Below are 17763 nucleotides of genomic sequence, written 5' to 3' on the forward strand. Positions count from 1 at the left end.
AGAATAAGAATGTTGGAAAAATAGAGAGAAGCGAAGTACCAATAATGTTTCAACCTGGCCTTATGCTGGATAAAATGGAAACAATGATGTCCCTGAACGTTTACATAATCTTCAGAATGAAAAATTTCACTTGCATTGGAGTAAGTGCTGTTTTGAAACTCCCTTCTGTAATGGCGTCACTGTTGGCAAGACATTAACCTTTAATTCTTCTTCCGTTCTTCCCTCCAAACTTCACAGAAGTTCTGCAGCACGCCTTGTGGGACTAACTGTCACAGAACAAAAGGTATTGCAGAGAAATGACTTAGCTGCAGCCTTGGAGATTGCTTCCAGAATGAATTTTCACTCTGCAACAGTGTGTGCATTTATTTGAAACATCCTGGTAGATTAAAGCTGTGTGCGAGACCATGGCTTCAGCCTGTGACCTTTGCCTTTAATGGGTAATTGCTACACTGACTGAGTGTGGATAGCTTGGTCACTAGAGCACTTGCTCCTGAGAGATAAAGGTCCCAGGTTTGAGTCCCTGTTCAGTACACAGTTTTGTTAATCTGCCACGGAGTTTCATTGTATAATCTATCGGGAACATTCTGGTGTATCCAGGTCTCTTCCATGCATACAACCTTTTTAGGTGATTCTTAAATCAAGTGGTTAGCAATTAATTATTTCTCTGTGTAAAATTCAACCAGACAGTTTCACCTCTCATACCTTTCCTCAGTCAATCTATAATACTAAGTGGCTATGCTAGAACTCACTACCATTTGGCAGTTGCCTACATAACGGCTTCCAGAAGCAACAAAAATTTGATGTTCAAAATTTCGCGTGATTGTTGACTGAATTTAAAATGCTGCAGTAATCTACTAATGAAGAGGTATCATCATATGTTAAAAGTTTAACACAATAAGGCAAGTATTACAGTTACAAACAGTGTGTTTGTCTTGAGCCAGCTTATCTAACGGTGTGCAAATACCAGGACTTTGTTCATCCAGTATTGGAGAGTGACAGCATGTAACAACTTCCAACAAACTTTGCACATAATTTCAAACCTTTCTAAACTTTTCATTGCTTACATGTGGAACATCAAATACTCAACATACTAACTAATTTGTAATGTGCTCAGAAGTTTGAAGCTGTTTCGTACATGGTAGTTAAACACTATAAAGAATGGGAGTTTATCATTTTTTACTATTTTTCTTTCTCTTCCTTTTCCTACTATGAAATTACAGTCTCTCATCACAATTAAATGTATGTCTCCCCTAGTGAAATGAATAATTTTGTTGATCTCATCATACCCTCTTTCATTGTCTTACATCTGCAGAGCTAGCTGGCATATAAACTAGTTCTCCTGAGGGTGGGTGTTGGCTTCGTGTCTGTCTTGGCTACTATAAAGCATTTGCTATGCTGTTCATTGGAACTTACCTGAGTCTCTGTTTTCTTTTTCATCATGAGACCTACTCTTGTATGTTTGTGTGGTCATGTAAATGAATGTATCAACATGGGAGAGTGAATGTGATTTTAATTGAGTTTGTGTTTTATGCTTCTCAAGTTTTACAGATTTTAACCAAGTTTACCTGCGACTATTTTAGAAATTTTGTTCACTTTCTATAATAGGCCCAGATGATCACAGTGAAAATTTGTAAAACTTTATAACGCATGAAACACAAACTTGGTTAAAATCACACCCATTCTCCCAAATTCTGACAAACATGCATTCACGTAATCGCGCAAAATCAACTAGAGGTAATGTGGAGGCAAGACCATAGTTAATAAGGTCTGCACTTGTTGCAAGTTACACGGATAGAGGCAGTTGTTGGGGAGAATGTCCCACACAGTTGTCTAGCTTACCCAGTACAGATTGACTGTCTGCCTTGTGCTGATACTGGTGTCGTATTATAGTGTTCAGCACTTGGTTCTCCAAGGCCTGTGTAAGTACTAGGTGCACCTGTCTTCCACTCCTGTAAATGAGCCTCTTGCAAACAATTCATGGTGCGGGTGCCATTGGTGGAGATACTTTTCCCGGTACAGTCATTCTGTGGCCTGGCCATTGGCATTTGGAAACATGCCCACCCCAAAGTTGAATCATCAACAGCAGATGCTCTCCAGTACCAGTGTGAGCTGTCATGCCTTACATTACAGCTGTCTTGAGTGTTGAGTTAAAACAGTAGGACAGACAGAACATTCCCACTTGCCTGGTGTGTTCTCGTTTGTAGTTTCAATCATTGATGCCTATACTGTCAAAGATGTTTATCTTCACCTTCAGATGGGTACCTCAGAATGCACCTTTAGCACTGTATCCATGTGTCCTTGGAGATTGTTTTCTGCCGTTTGTGCTCATTTAGCAAAATCACCGTGTATATGGTGTTGACAATGCTTCAGGAGGACTATCTAATTTCACACAGCCCTACAAAATGACCTGTCTAAGGTTTAGTTATTCAGTTAATTATGTGCATTGTGTTTGTTGTTGCCATTATGGTAGGTCATTGGTGTTTAGTAACACACAATTCTTGAAAGAATGAAATGTTCTCTCCGCAAGGCAAATGCTGATTGTATGGGTTCAGCGTTCTCTCACCGAGTATGTAGTCTTCACTGTGTTCAAAACACACCACTTTGAGGTATTGACAGCTCTCTTACTAGTGCCCATCAAAATCGGATGATACTATATAATGTTTCCATTTGTGCCATTTTTGTTTTATAGTATTGTATAATCATACTTCACTTAAACTATTTCCATTGGATAGAATATGTTAGGAGTGATACAAGTGAAAGTCTAAATTACATATCAAAATTTTGAGACATATTATTGAACAACTAATCAGTCAGCTGCTTTGTAACTAGTATTGCACAAAATAATCAAGTGAGGAAGATGAAACCAAGCATATAGCAAAAACACAAAAAGGGAGGGGAAGGCACATTTAGGAAGGTAATTCAACTGTCATATACTGTCTGGAATTAAGGAGAAAACATGTAAGGGTTTATATTCATTCTCCAATGCTGTATGGATTGGTAAAATGTGTTGTGAGATATCCACAAGAAAGAGAACTAAATTTGAATACACAATGTAATGAAAATTATCGTAGCTATAACATATGAAATTGAATACGTGAGGAGAAATTAACTGACAGTTAAGAAATGTGTATGTAATAATCTTTTGACAGACAGATGAAACTTGTAGGTTAATGTGCAGTGGTCCAAAGAAAGTAAAATTCTGTGACATTTTGTACAATCTACAAGACACATCCTTTTTCGTCTGTATCCTTACACTTGAAGACATTGAATAAGATTTGCCAGTGTGGCCGAGCGGTTATAGGCGCTTCAGTCTGGAACTGCGTGATCACTATGGTAGCAGATTTGAATCCTGCTTCGGGCATGGATGTGTGTGATGTCTGTAGGTTAATTAGGTTTAAGTAGTTCTAAGTTCTAGGGGACTGATGACCTCTGATGTTAAGTCTCATAGTGCTCAGAGCCATTTAAACCATTTTTTGAATAAGATTTGCCCATGCTGTTGAGCACCCTAAATAAAAAACCAAGTATGTTGTGATGTTTTGAGTGTGTTCCTCATAGATGGTCTGAGTATGATATGATATGTAACATTTTATGGTTTATGTTGCCAAGAAATACGGAGATTAATGAATTATTTAGATAATCTGGGTTCTTACCGAGTATTTTTTGCCTGTTAATTTACTGTATATTTCCGTCCCCATACGCTGTGAGATCTGAACATATAATTTCAGTCGGTGTGAATTGTGAAAGTGTCCTCTTTCATGTGGTGTTTGTGTGGAAAACACTAATTTTTGTGTTGTTTAAGTATTAGACATTAATTATACAAGTGCAGCTATTGAAATATGAATGTGTTCTAACAGTTTAAATAGTGACAGTGAACACAATTAAACTGTGTGTGCCCCCCTGCGGGTTCGGGGGTTAGAATAGGCCCGCGGTATTCCTGCCTGTCGTAAGAGGCGACTAAAAGGAGTCTCAAACATTTCGGCCTTATGTGATGGTCCCCTCTCGGGTTTGACCTCCATCTATCTAAATTATTCCGAAGAGCGAGCCAATTGGGGAAGGGCACCTTACATGGTGCACTGTATCCTTCGTGCAATTAGACCTATAGCCGTCTTTCTCGTCGTTGCAATGGTGTCCCGCTCGTTTTCGATCTCTTGGGCGATTACCACGCTGCACTCTGCAGTGTTTCTTTTAACTGTGACGACGACCTTGGCCATTTTTGCACCTAAGATCCAGCACGGTAGCCAGTCCGTTGTGGTGGGGTCGCCATGTACCCTCTTGGTTGTAGCCCCCTGACAACACAGGGATCGCTCTACTGATGCCTGCGCCATTCACTCCCCACGTATGCCAAGGAGTAGATGCCCATCTCCCTGGGGCATCAGGACTCCCGGCAATGGCCATCCTGCCAGGTAGCCTTTGCTGTGGCTGGGTGGCGCCCGTGGGGAGGGCCCTTGGTCGGAGTCGGTGGCATCAGGGCGGATGACCCGCAATGAAGCGTGGTACATCATCTGTCGCTGGCGGCCAGCCGTCAGCAGTCTCTAAGCGTTCGAGAGCCCATTTTAAAGGTAACGTTCATGACCCCAAATCGTTCCCCTCCCTCGCCACACCATGGGAGGAACGACAGGCATTGCGTGACACTGAGACGTATTCGCCCAGATATCTTGTCTGTACCAGAGCTGATGGGGAATCTTTTCTATCCGTGAAGCCTCAGTTCTTTGTAGAGCATTTAGAGGACAAGTTCGGTGAGGTGGAGGGCTTGTCCAAGATGCGGTCTGGATCGGTGTTGATAAAAACGGCATCCTCTGCCCAGTCACGGAGGTTGCTCAATTGTGACAAGTTGGGGGATGTTTCCGTGAGCATAAGAGTCTGAACATGGTCCAGGGTATTATATTCCACCGGGATCTTCTTCTGCAGTCCGACGATGAATTACGCGCCAACCTCGAACGACGAGGTGTTCACTTCGTCCGGCGCGTCCATCGGGGTCCGAGGGATAATCAGGTCGCCACTGGTGCCTTCATCTTGGCCTTTGAGGGTGATGTCTTACCCGCAAAGGTTAAGGTGATGGTTTACCGTTGTGATGTGAAACCATATATCCCTCCTCCGATGCGGTGTTTTAAATGCTGGAAGTTCGGGCACATGTCATCTCGCTGTACTTCCAGCATGACGTGTCGGGATTGCGGACGTCCTTCGCATCCCGATACTCCATGTGCCCCACCTCCTATCTGTGTTAACTGCGGAGAACACCATTCCCCCTGCTCGCCGGACTGTAGGATATTGCAGAAAGAACGGAAGATAATGGAATATAAGACCTTGGACCGGCTGACCTACCCCGAGGCTAGACGGAAATATGAGAGGCTCCATCCTGTGGCAATGCCGTCAACCTACGCCGCTGCTGCAACGACGGTTCTCCCGTTATCACGAATCGGCTCTAAGATCGGTCAGCATCCACCGGCCCCCTTGCTTGTGGGGGGCACTTCACACCCTGTTGCTCCTGCTCCATCTTCTTCAGGAGCAACACCCTCCCAACCTTCGGGGACATCAGCTCCCCCTTCCCAGCCGGAGAAGCGTAAGACTTCTTCGGCTGCTCTCGCCAGGAAGGGATCCCTTGGGGACCTCCCTTTGCAAGTTCCGACCATTGGAAAAGCGGACGCCCGCAAGTGGTTGAAACAACCGGCAGTCCCTGGTCGTCGGGCCTCGCGGTCGTCGTCTGTCCCTGAGACTGACCCAGTGAAGCCCATGCAGCCTGAAGCGCCGAAGGCACAGCGTGACAAGCAGAAAAAGAAGAAAGTCCCCAAGGCCAACGGTAATGCGGTGGCACCGATCCCGCCGCTTCCTACAAGCTCTGCCTCTGAGGAAGAGGTGGAGATTCTGGCGTCCGCTGAGGACCTCGCTCTTGCCGGTCCCGCGGACGCAATGGATGGCATTTGCACGGATGCTCCATCGGAGGCAGCAGGTGACCCAGTGGCGTAATCTGCCTTCCCAGTCCCGTCACGCCTTTCCCAGCCATGGACAACACCATCCTCCAGTGGAACTGCAGCGGTTTCTTCCATCATCTAGCTGAGCTCCGCCACCTTATCAGCCTTCACCCTTTCTTCTGCATTGCTCTCCAGGAAACTTGGTTTCCAGCAATGCGAACCCCCGCCCTCCGTGGCTATCGGGGTTGTTATAAGAACCGAGCAGCTTATGAAAGGGTGTCTGGTGGCGTCTGCATATGTGTCCTTCACACTCTGCACAGCGAGTCTGTCCCTCTCCAGACGCCTTTAGAGGCTGTCGCTGTACGCGTGTGGACGCCACAGGCTGTTACCGTCTGCAGTCTTTACATTCCACCGGATGGTGATGTCTCGCAGCATGTCCTGGCTGCACTGGTCGCCCAATTGCCGCCACCTTTCTTGCTATTGGGCGACTTCAACGCTCATAACCCTCTGTGGGGTGGGTCAGTGGCAACAGGTCGAGGCGCCATCGTTGAGCATTTATTGTCGCAGCTCGATCTCTCGCTGTTAAATGATGGTGCCTTCACACACTTAAGTGTGGCGCATGGCACCTACTCTGCCATTGACCTTTCAATCTTTAGCCATAGCCTCTTACCGTCTGTCCAATGGAGTGTGCATGACGACCTGTGTGGTAGTGACCATTTTCCGATCATTTTGTCACTGCCACAGCGCCACTCTTCTGGGCGCCCTAGCAGATGGGCTATGAATAAGGCTGACTGGGACTTGTTCTCCTCCACTGCCGCTTTTGAGCCTCTCTCTACCGATGACATTGATGCGGTGGTTCAATCGGTCACCACCGGCATCGTTACTGCCGCCGAATCTGCCATTCCCCATTCCTGTGGGTCCCCTCGGCGGAAGGCTGTGCCTTGGTGGTCGCCTGAGATCGCTGAAGCGATTAAAGATCGCCGGCGGGCGCTCCAGCGTCACAAGCGACATCCCTCCCTCGACCACCTTATCGCCTTCAAACGGCTGCGTGCGCGGGCCCGCCTCCTTATCCGCCAAGGCAAGGAGGAGTGCTGGGAGCGGTATGTGTCCACCATTGGCCTCCATGTCGCTCCCTCGCAGGTCTGGGCCAAGATTCGACGCGTCTATGGCTATCGGCCACCTGTCAGCGTCCCTGCGCTCTCACTGAATGGAGCAGTTTGTACTGACTCCGACGTCATTGCAAATCGCTTAGAAGAGCATTTTGCTATGAGTTCCGCTTCTGCGAATTACCCCCAGGCCTTCCGCTCCATTAAAGAGCGGATGGAACGTCGGAGCCTTTCGTTTCGCACCCACCACCCAGAATCTTACAATGCTCCATTTAGTGAGTGGGAATTTCGCAGTGCCCTCGCTGCTTGCCCTGATACCGCTCCTGGGCCAGATGGCATCCACTGTCAGATGCTGAAACACCTTTCAGTGGACTGCCAGCGGCGCCTTCTCGATCTTTACAACCGTCTTTGGGTCGAGGGGGTGTTTCCGTCGCAATGGCGGGAAGGCATTGTCATCCCCGTTTTGAAACCTGGAAAGAACCCTCTGGAGGTGGACAGCTACCGTCCCATTAGCCTCACCAACGTTCTTTGCAAGTTGCTTGAACGGATGGTGAGCCGGCGCTTGCATTGGGTACTGGAGTCTCGGGGCCTTCTGGCTCCATCTCAGGGTGGGTTCCGTAAAGGCCGCTCCGCCGCCGACAATCTGGTGAGCCTGGAGTCGGCCATCCGTACTGCCTTTTCCCGCCGTCAGCACCTGGTCGCTGTCTTTTTCGACATGCGGAAGGCGTACGATACGACGTGGCGTCATCACATTCTTTCTACGCTTCATGGATGGGGTCTTCGGGGTCCTCTGCCGATTTTTATCCGCAATTTTCTGTCGTGTCGTACCTTCCGCGTGCAAGTCGCGGCCTCGTATAGTTCCTCCCACGTCCAGGAGAACGGTGTGCCACAGGGTTCCGTTTTAAGTGTCTGTCTGTTTTTAATAGCTATTAACGGTCTTGCTGCGGCCGTGGGAAACTCTGTCTCCGCTTCCCTGTATGCTGACGACTTCTGCCTTTATTACAGCTCTCCCGGCATTGCAGCTGTTGAACGTCAGCTACAGGGCGCTATCCGTAGGGCGCAGTCTTGGGCTGTAGCGCATGGGTTTCAGTTTTCGGCAGCCAAGACCTGCGTTATGCATTTCTGCCGGCGACGTACTGTCCACCCGGAGCCGCAGCTTTCTCTTAACGGCGAACTTCTTTCGGTGGTGGAATCACACAGGTTTTTGGGGGTGGTTTTCGATGCCCGGTTGACTTGGCTGCCTCATATCCGGCAGCTCAAACAGACGTGTTGGCGGCATCTCAATGCACTGCGATGTTTGAGCCACACCCGCTGGGGAGCCGACCGCTCTACCCTGTTACGGCTCTACGAGGCGTTAATCCAGTCCCGTCTGGATTATGGGTGCCTGGCATATGGCTCAGCATCCCCGTCTGCGTTGCGGGTGCTGGACCCAATTCTCCACAGCAGGATACGCCTTGCCACTGGTGCTTTCCGCACCAGCCCTGTGGACAGCTTACTCGTGGAGGCAGGTGTCCCTCCACTGCGGTTCCGACGCCAACGTTTGCTAGCCGCTTATGCTGCCCATGTTCTAAGCTCGCCCGGGCATCCTAACTATCGTCTCCTGTTCCCGCCGTCGGTCGTCCATCTGCCGGAACGTCGGCCCCGGTCGGGTTGTCCGATCGCCATACGCGTCAAGGAGCTTCTCTGCGGGCTTGGGTTTTTCCCTATTCCGCCTCCTTTCCAGACGCCTCTGCGTACACCCCCGTGGTGTGTTCCTCGCCCTTGCCTTCGGCTCGACTTGGCACAAGGCTCGAAGGACTCGGTCCCTCCAGAGGCCTTCCGCCGCCGCTTTTATTCCATCCTGGCCATGTATCAGGGCTCTGGCATTGTTTACACCGACGGCTCGATGGTTGCTGGTCGAGTCGGTTATGCGCTCACTCTAGGGGACCATTCCGAACAACGTTCCTTGCCGGCTGGCTGCAGCGTTTACACTGCTGAGCTGGTCGCCATCTTTCGAGCCCTCGAGTATATCCGCTCCTGCTCAGGTGAGTCCTTCGTTATCTGTAGCGATTCCCTCAGCAGTTTACGAGCACTCGACCAGTGTTTTCCTCGTTCCCGTCTGGTGATGGCTATCCATGAGTCCCTGCATACTCTTGCGCGTTGCGGCCGCTCTGCGGTCTTCGTGTGGACCCCAGGCCATGTTGGGATCCCCGGCAACGAGAATGTTGACCGGCTGGCGAAAGAGGCGACTAGTGCACCATCTCTGGACGTTGGCCTCCCGGAGACAGATTTGCGAGCGTTCCTACGCCGCAAAATTCTGGACCTTTGGGACACTGAATGGCGCGCCCTGCCTTCACGCAACAAACTTCGGGCCATCAAGGGGGCTACCGGTGTGTGGCGCTCCTCCTTGCGGGTCTCTCGCAAGGAGTCTGTTGTCTTCTGCCGGCTGCGCATTGGGCACACTCGGCTTACGCACGGCCACTTATTGCGCCGTGAGGACGCGCCTCTATGTCGCTGCGGCTCCGTTTTATCCGTGGTTCATGTTTTATTGGAGTGTCCGTTTTTAGCTGCGCTCAGGCAGTCGTTCGCACTGCCTGACTCGCTCCCTGCCCTTTTAACTGATGACTCGGCTATGGCTGACTTAGTTTTACGTTTTATTCGGGCAGGGGGTTTTTATTCTTTAATCTGAGTGTTTCTGTTTTTATCTTCTTGTTTTGTGTTGATTCTGGCCTTTGGCCTCCGGTTTTAAACTGATTTTTTAATGTGTTTCAAGTGGTTGGCTTTTCCTTTTTTATTTCCATGGTCGGCCAACCACCGTCACACTCTGTGTGCTTTTAGTTCGTTTTGTCTGGTCTTTGTCTCAGTTTCTCTTGTTCAGTGTCGTCTGTGCTCTATTCTGTTACTCATATTTTATTCTCTGTGGGTGTTTTTTAGTACTTGGACAAAGGGACCGATGACCGTAGCAGTCTGGTCCCTTTAATCCCCCCAAACCAACCAACCAAACTGTGTGTGTTGAGGAGGCAACAGAAGAAAGATGCTAGCCACAATGCTTGCACCTTAAATGATGTTTTCAAACTTCATGTGGGCTGTTGTTGAAGCGTACTGGAATTTTCAGTCTGTGTGGTTTGTCATAAGAAATATGGGCTTGTTCAAAAAGAACTCCTACCTTCACCTAGTGAATACTGAACATGAAATCTGTTTTTACATCTGAATAAGTCTTTCTTACCTGTTGTTTAGCAAAGTATGTACCATTCTGCAGGTTCCATTTTTTAGTAGTCTCTCAGCAGAACAAAATGTCATTTCTAAGCCTGTCTTATTTGGCATGGGAGTTCATCACAGTTGGCACGAGTCTTTTACAGTACTGTATTGCTCATGTGAATATAATAGCTCATATTTCTTGTTTGTTAATCAGCAGTCTGTGGATTTTGTGTGTAGTGATTCAGTCTGTGAAGTATCTTTGGCTCAGATGATTCCACAGAACCTGAAGCAATAAATAAAATAAACTGCTACCGTCATGTGAATGGCCCTGACACCAATACCCACCATGACTTGGTTCTGAGTACCGTGAGGCTGTATCATATGTCTCTGTGATCTGTGATTTTTCTGCTGGAACAGAGGATTTAAATTTAAATTTGTTTGGTTAGGATAGCCACAGGAATATATGACACTGTTAATTATCACCCCAGGTGGTTCGCCACTCTTTGGCAGGTTTGTACTTGGCTACCATGGGGCCCCAGCCTTTGCAGCACCATTTTCCTTCCGTGCTGTATGTCTATCCTCTTGCCATTCTTTTTCCCCTCCCTTGGGGAACATGTCTGGGGTATTATTGGGAATGTTCTGCATTCTGTCGCTGACCTGCGAACAGTTTCAACTTTCTTTTTGACTCCCTTTTCCTTACTTTGTTTCCCTTCTCCTCTCATTCCTCTGGATCCTCTTTTTTTCTTCTCCCTCCCTGTGTGTTCCTTAAGGCCGGCTCACGTGTCTGATGCGTAAAAGGTGACTGGGTAACATGCAATTCCCAGCCACAGGTTGACAGGTAGGGTTCACACATATTCCCTGGTACAGGCCAGGCCCAGTGAGGGGTGATTGTCTGAGCTGTAACCTTCCCAAATTGCCAAATGGTCCCTCCGTCAGGTGTTCGGGAGGTGTGACCTGAAGTGTGAACAATCACCTAAGGTGGGTGCTCCCCCTTGTGAAAGGGCCCCCAGTTGGAAGGAGCACGCCATCAGAGACGCTGGCAATCATGGGGGATTTCCTCATGATGAGTCAATCATCCTCGCCCATGACATCGACGAAATGTAAACGTAATGAGGTTACTGAGTCAAAGACCCTTCCCACTGCACTGTGGTTCCTTGTGGTATCATGTACTGAAGACGGTTGGTCCTTTGCGACGGTCAATCCATTTATTATTCAGATAGGTGTTGATGCCATTGCTGGCTCTGTGAAATCCTGATCTCGTTTACGGAGTGGCACTTTACTTTTGGAGACGCCTTCTGATTCTCAAGCACAACTACTACTTGTTGCCTCGCTTCTCCACAACTACCCTGTTCGTGTCGAGGCACATAGAACTGTGAATTCTTCCTGCGGTGTAATTTACACCAGGGTGCTTGACGATCTAACTGAGGCTGAAATACAGTCTTACCTCTCTGATCGGGGTGTCATTGCCATCCATCGTGTAATGAAAAAGGTTGATTCCTCTTTGGTGCCCACCCGCACTCTTTTCCTCACCTTTGATAGGGTGGTGCTGCCATCCAAGATTAAAGCAGGCTATGAAATCATCACAGTCCGGCCGTACATTCCGAATCCGATGCACTGCTACCAGTGTCATCGGTTCAGTCACACTAGAACGTCTTGTCGACACCCAGCCAAATGTGTAATCTGTGGCAGGGATGCACACGAGGGCGAATGTCTGCCTCCTTTTCCCTGCTGTATCAAGTGCAATGGCGGCTGTGCTGCCTGCTCCCGGTATTGTCCCATGTATCTAGATGAGCGGGCTGTTCAAGAGATTTGGGTAAAAAAAAAAAAAAAGTGCCTTACCCAGTAGCTCGCAAGTTACTGGCTAGTCTCAAAACCTGTATTCTCTCGTCTGGCACCTATAGTTCAGTTCTTGTTACCCCCTCACTTTGTGGAGGACATGGCCACAGAGACATGCAACCTCAAATTTGGCTCCGAGTTTGTGAAGAAGTCGTCCAATGTCGAGGTAGCATCACCATCACCCAGTCCCACTGTGCAACAAACCGTCAACCTTTTGCTTAAAGGGGCGAAGTTACCCACTACACAACCGGCAGGCAGGAGAGGAGAGAAGGAGTACTCCCAAGAAGACTTCCTCCATCCCTCCAGCCAAACAACACCCAAGACTTCCTCTAACCAGAAGGGCTCGAAGAAGTCTGCTAAAGACAAACGGTCTTCTCCTTAACTACCTCGAAGATCCTGCTCGACAGTGCCACGTGATCACTTAGCCCAGCAGACCTGTGTCTCGCCAGTGCGCACCACCAATTCTTTTTCTGCGTTGGGCTCCACAGACTGAACGTTCAAGCATGCCGATGCTTCTGTGGACCCCAGGGAGCAGGATCCTCCTGTTTCTGTGCCGTGTAGTAGTGACTCTCCACCGGCTGTCCCTTGGCGGCCACCGAGTTGACACCCCTACATCTATTCCTTCGTATGACTGTCCTCCAATGGAACATTTGCGGCCTTTGGTCCCACAAAGAGGATTTGTGGCTGCTTCTAGCATCACAGCATCCCCTTGTACTCTGCCTCCAGGAAACGAAAGTGTGCTCTCAAGACCGCTTTCAGCTTTCACATTATTTACCAATTCGTTTTGACCTTCCCCCTGAGGTCAGCATCCCATCTCATGGGGTTGTCATGCTGCTCATATGGGATGACTTTCATAGTCAACCCATCTCCCAGACTACCCGTCTTCAAGCTGTTGCCGTTTGCCTTTTCCTTCCCTACCTGACCCTCTCCCTCTGTACCATTTATGTACCTCCTTCCTTCAATGTCACTAGGGAAAACTTCCTTCATCTTATTGGGCAGCTATCTCCCCCATTTTTGCTACTAGGTGACTTTAATGCGCATCATCTCCTTTGGGGTTCTCCAAGGACCTGCCAGAGAGGGGCCCTCTTGGCTGGCCTTCTTAACCAACTAAACCTTAAACCTCATCTGCTATAACACTGGAGCACCCACTATCCTTTCTGACTCCTCAGACACCTATTCCCATTTCGACCTATCCTTTTGCACTGCCCAGCTTGCCATTTCCCGTGTGCTCTCCGTCTGCTGACTCGTACCGCATCCACATGCATGCTCAAATGGCAGCTTACTAAGGCTGACTGGCAGCTTTACTCCTCCCTTTTGACCTTCGCAGAACAAGATTTCCGCAGTTCCAATGACCAGGTGGACTATCTCACAAACGTCATCCTTACTGCTGCAGAACATTCCATTCCTCACACTTCCTCTTTACCACGTCGTGTCCCAGTCCTTTGGTGGGCTGAGCATGCCGTGACGCAATTCGTGCATGGAGACGTGCTCTCCGCATTTTTAACCGCCACCCTACACTGGAAAACTGCATTCATGATAAACAGATGCGTGCAAAGTATCATAGAGTTTTTCGGGATAGCAAAAGAGCTAGTTGGATTTCATTGACTCTCTTTTAACAGTTCCACACTTATCCTCTGTCGTGTAGGCCAACCTCCGACTGTTCTCTGGAACCAAGATCCAGTCCCCTGTTTTCAGCCTGACAGTAGGCGCCGATGTCATTGTGGATCCTGTACCTTTCTCCAGCACCTTGGGCTGCCATTTTGCGGAAGTTTCGAACTCTTCCCACTATCAGATGTTGCAGCACCTCTCTCTTGCGGGCAAGGACTTTCTGCTTAACACATACAACCGCATCTGGGCTGAGGGCACATTTTCTGGATACTAACATGAAGCCATCATCATACCCATACCTACGCCTGGTAAGGACAAAAACCTTCCTTCTAGTTGCTGCCTCATCTCTCTTACCATCTGCGTTTGCAAGGTGATGGAACGTATTATTCATGCCCAGCTGGTTTGGTGGCTCAGGTCTCGCCATTTCCTCACGAATGCACAGTGTGAATTTCGAGCGCAGCGTTCTGCAGGTGACCATCTCATTACTTTGTTCACCCATGTCATGAATGGTTTTCTGCGGGAATCTCAGAGTGTGGCCGTGTTTTTCGGTTTGAAGAAGGCCTAAGACACCTTCTGGAGAACTGGTATCCTACGTACTCTTTACACGTGGGGCCCGTGGGCGCCTGCCCTGTTTTCTTCAGGCAGATTTACGAGACTGAATTTTCAAGGTGCATGTGGGTTCTGCTTGTTGGCCACCTTTATTCAGGAAAATAGTGTGACTCAGGGTTCCATTCTGAACGTCATCCTCTTTACTATTGCCGTTAGCCCTATAATGGCCTGTCTCCCGCTGGGCTTCACTGTCTCCCTTTTTGTTGATGATTTTGCCATCTATTGCAGTTCTCCACGGATCTGTCTCACTGCGCGGCACCTTCAGCACTGTCTTGATCGTCTTCACTCCTGGAGCATCGCCAATGGCTTTTGCGTTTCCACTGACAAAACTGTCTGTCTGAATTTCGGGTGGTGCAAATGGTTTCTCCCACCATCTCTACATCTTGGGCCTGTTGCCCTTCTGTTCGTTGACACTATGAAATTCCTGGGGCTCATGCTTGATAGGAAACACTCTTGGTCCTCCCGTGTCTCTTACCTGACAGCCCACTGTACGCAGTTCCTCGATGTCCTATGTGTCCTCAATGGTACTTCTTGGGGTGCTGATCGAACCACCCTCCTCAGATTGTACCAGTCCCTTGTCTGTTCGAAACTCGACTATGGGTGCTTTGTTTATGCATCTGCATGCCATCCCTTTTACAGCGTCTCAACACTACCCATCATCATGGCATCCATTTGGCCACGGGTGCCTTTTACACTAGCCCGGTTGAGAGTCTGTATGCTGAAGCTGCTGAACTACCACTTTCCTACCACCGCGACTTTCTCCTCAGCAGGTATGCATGCCGTTTGTCTGCCAAGCACATGGCCACCCCTCCTATGCCTCCTTCTTTGATGATTTCTTTGATCGTCAGTATGGGGCTCGTCCCTCTTCTCTGTTACCTCCTGGAGTCGGCTTTTGCCACTTGTTACGGTGGCTTAACTGCACACTACCTGCAACTTTCCCAGTGTGTGTGAACCCTTCACTGTCTTGGCTTCATGAAGTGGCCCATGTTAACCTTGGACTTCCTTCCTAAGGACACTACTCCAGCCTCGGTCAATCGCCTTCAGTTTCATGACCTTCCTATGGAACTTAGCGATAGTACCTTTGTATACACTGATGGCTCTCGGACTGACTGTGGGGTCGGGTGTGCCTTCGTCATTGGCCCCCGTGTCTTTCGATATCAGCTTCCGGCACACACCTCAGTATTTACAGCCGAGCTTTTTGCCTTGTATCAGGCCACGGAATACATCCGGTGACACAGCCTTCCCAATTGTGGCCTCTGCTCAGACTCCCTCAGCGTCCTGTAAAGTTTCTGTGTGCTGTACACTGCTCATCCCTTAGTGCAGCAGGTCCAGGAAAACTGTCTCTTGCTCACTCTTGGTGGAGCCAATGTCATGTTTCTGTGGGTCTGTGGTCGTGTCTGTCTGCCAGGAAACGAGGCTGCTGATGCTGCTGCCAAGGCTGCAATCCTCGTACCTCAGCCTGTGAGTACCTCGTTTCCCTCCGATGATCTCTGCGTTGCTGTCTGTCAGGAGGTGGTGTCCCTTTGACATCGCCAATGGTCCTCCTTTCACAGGAATAAGCTTTGGCTTATTAAGCCTCTCCCAGCACCTTGGACGACCTCCTGTCGGCCATGCCGCTGGGAGGAGATTATTGTAACTCTGCTGTGTATTGGACACTGCCTTTTTAGCCATCGTCATTTGCTCAGTGGCGCTGCCCCACTGCGTTGTATGCATTGCACCCAAATTTTAACTGTCTGCCACTTCCTGCTGGCATGCTCTCTCTCTCTTTTCTTTTCTTCTTCTTCTTCTTCTTCTTCTTCTTCTTTCTTTCTTTCTTTTTTTTTTTTTTTTTTTTTTTTTTTTTTTTTTTTTACATTTCAGCTTGGGGTTTGCCATGTGATTTATCAACCGTTTTAGCAAATGACGCACAGGCTGTCAACCACGTTTTGCTTTTTATCCGCCAAAGCAGTATGGTGAAGGCCATTTAATTTTTGGTTTTGGACCTCCATTTTTGTATGGTGTGGTTTTCTTTTTCCCTACGTGCCTGTTTTAGCTGTCTCCTCTTTTGTCCATTGGGACTGACATAGTCGTTTCCCTTGTCTCTGTGTTTGTGTTCTATAGTTTTAACTTGGGTGCGTATGACCCCAGTTGTTTTTTGCACCCTAAAACAAAACAAAACAAACTATTAAGTATTAGGAAGCTAGGGAGATGTATTAAATTTGTTGGACATTGTGCTACTAATACTGGGAGTGCAAGACTTAATAAAAGTTTGTACTGTCATAATTGAAATTGTGAACAGAGAACTCAATAGTTGTTTGTATACCTCTAGTTATTAAAGAATTTTGTGCTTGTTATTAGTTAATATTGTTGTTGTTATTCTTTGTTTTGAACTGTGCACAATACAAACTGTCTGAAAGAAGCAGTTTCTTCTTCTTTCACCACAATAATAACGATACAGAGACAGCAGCAGCAAAAGTATTATGATCAGGAGATGTGTCTGATGAAATATTTGCCAGAAGTATCACGTTTTATAATGGTTATTACAGTTTTTTTTGTATTTTTGTTGCAGATGAACTACCAGTAATATCTCTTTTTGAAAAATGAGCCTCAATTTCTCAAAACTTTTTTCTTCAAAGAAACGTCAGGACATTCAACAAGTGCCATCACAGATAGGATTACCAACAAATGTGAAGCATGATTATCATGTGACACGTAATGCGCATACTGGAGAATTAGAGGGTTTACCAGAGTCTTGGATTAGGCTTCTGAATGCACAGATAACGTAAGTGTTGAGATGCTACTAAATTAAGCTTATACACACATAGAAAATCTAATTTTTTGTTTGTTTGTTTGTGTTAAAAATATATGTTTGAGGCTAGAAACTTACTTCACTGTTTCTTTACAAGGGCAAAATACGTTTTTGTGGAAAATTTTGAGGTACTCTGTTGGGCAAAATTTGAGGTATTGCTGTTATTACCATTGCCATAATCATAATTATCATGAAGAAAGAAAAAAAAAATGCTTTCCTTAAGCATATAACCAAAGAAGTTGAGTAACTAACTTCTGGCATAATGAATACTTCATATTAAATGGTTTTACTATTAAAAGACATCTTCTGTACACCACGAGCTTCATGAGAAATGTTTTATTTGCGAAAGCCAGCTTTCGGGTTTATAACCTAACCTCAGTGGGATGTGATACAGAGGAGTAAGCCAACTGTATGTGCACAGATTTGTACAAAATAACTACATACAGAGTTGAGAAAAATTGTGTCCCGAAATTTTAACCCTGGATAGCTGATGCCAGTAGGAACCAAATTTACTAGTGTTGTGTAGGTCTACAATGCACCGTTTTTAAATTACAGAAACTTGGTGCCATATTCTCCGATTGGCCGTGGGATTGCCCTGTTGCCTTTCGTCGGTTGACGGGCAGTGCTATCGTTGTCAGTTCAGACATACAAGCGTCCCTCCTTGGATACATCACGATCTCTGGAAGGCAAAGAATTGTCAGTCATGCGTAGTCCAGAGTATCTGGCAACA

At 47.5% G+C, this 17763-nt stretch overlaps 1 protein-coding gene across 2 annotated transcripts in view; it reads left to right on the forward strand.

The window, feature by feature from the left end:
* LOC124721878 (serine/threonine-protein kinase Pak) overlaps positions 1–17763 on the forward strand; it is a 134638-nt gene that overhangs the window by 21133 nt on the left and 95742 nt on the right. For both annotated transcript variants that reach the window (XM_047247025.1, XM_047247024.1), the window contains exon 2: positions 16794–17006. In XM_047247025.1, the coding sequence (XP_047102981.1) occupies positions 16825–17006 (182 nt within the window). In that variant the 5' untranslated portion in view covers positions 16794–16824. The remainder of the gene's footprint in view (positions 1–16793; positions 17007–17763) is intronic.

Source organism: Schistocerca piceifrons, chromosome X, assembly GCF_021461385.2.
Source record: "Schistocerca piceifrons isolate TAMUIC-IGC-003096 chromosome X, iqSchPice1.1, whole genome shotgun sequence".
NCBI classification, from domain to species: domain Eukaryota; kingdom Metazoa; phylum Arthropoda; class Insecta; order Orthoptera; family Acrididae; genus Schistocerca; species Schistocerca piceifrons.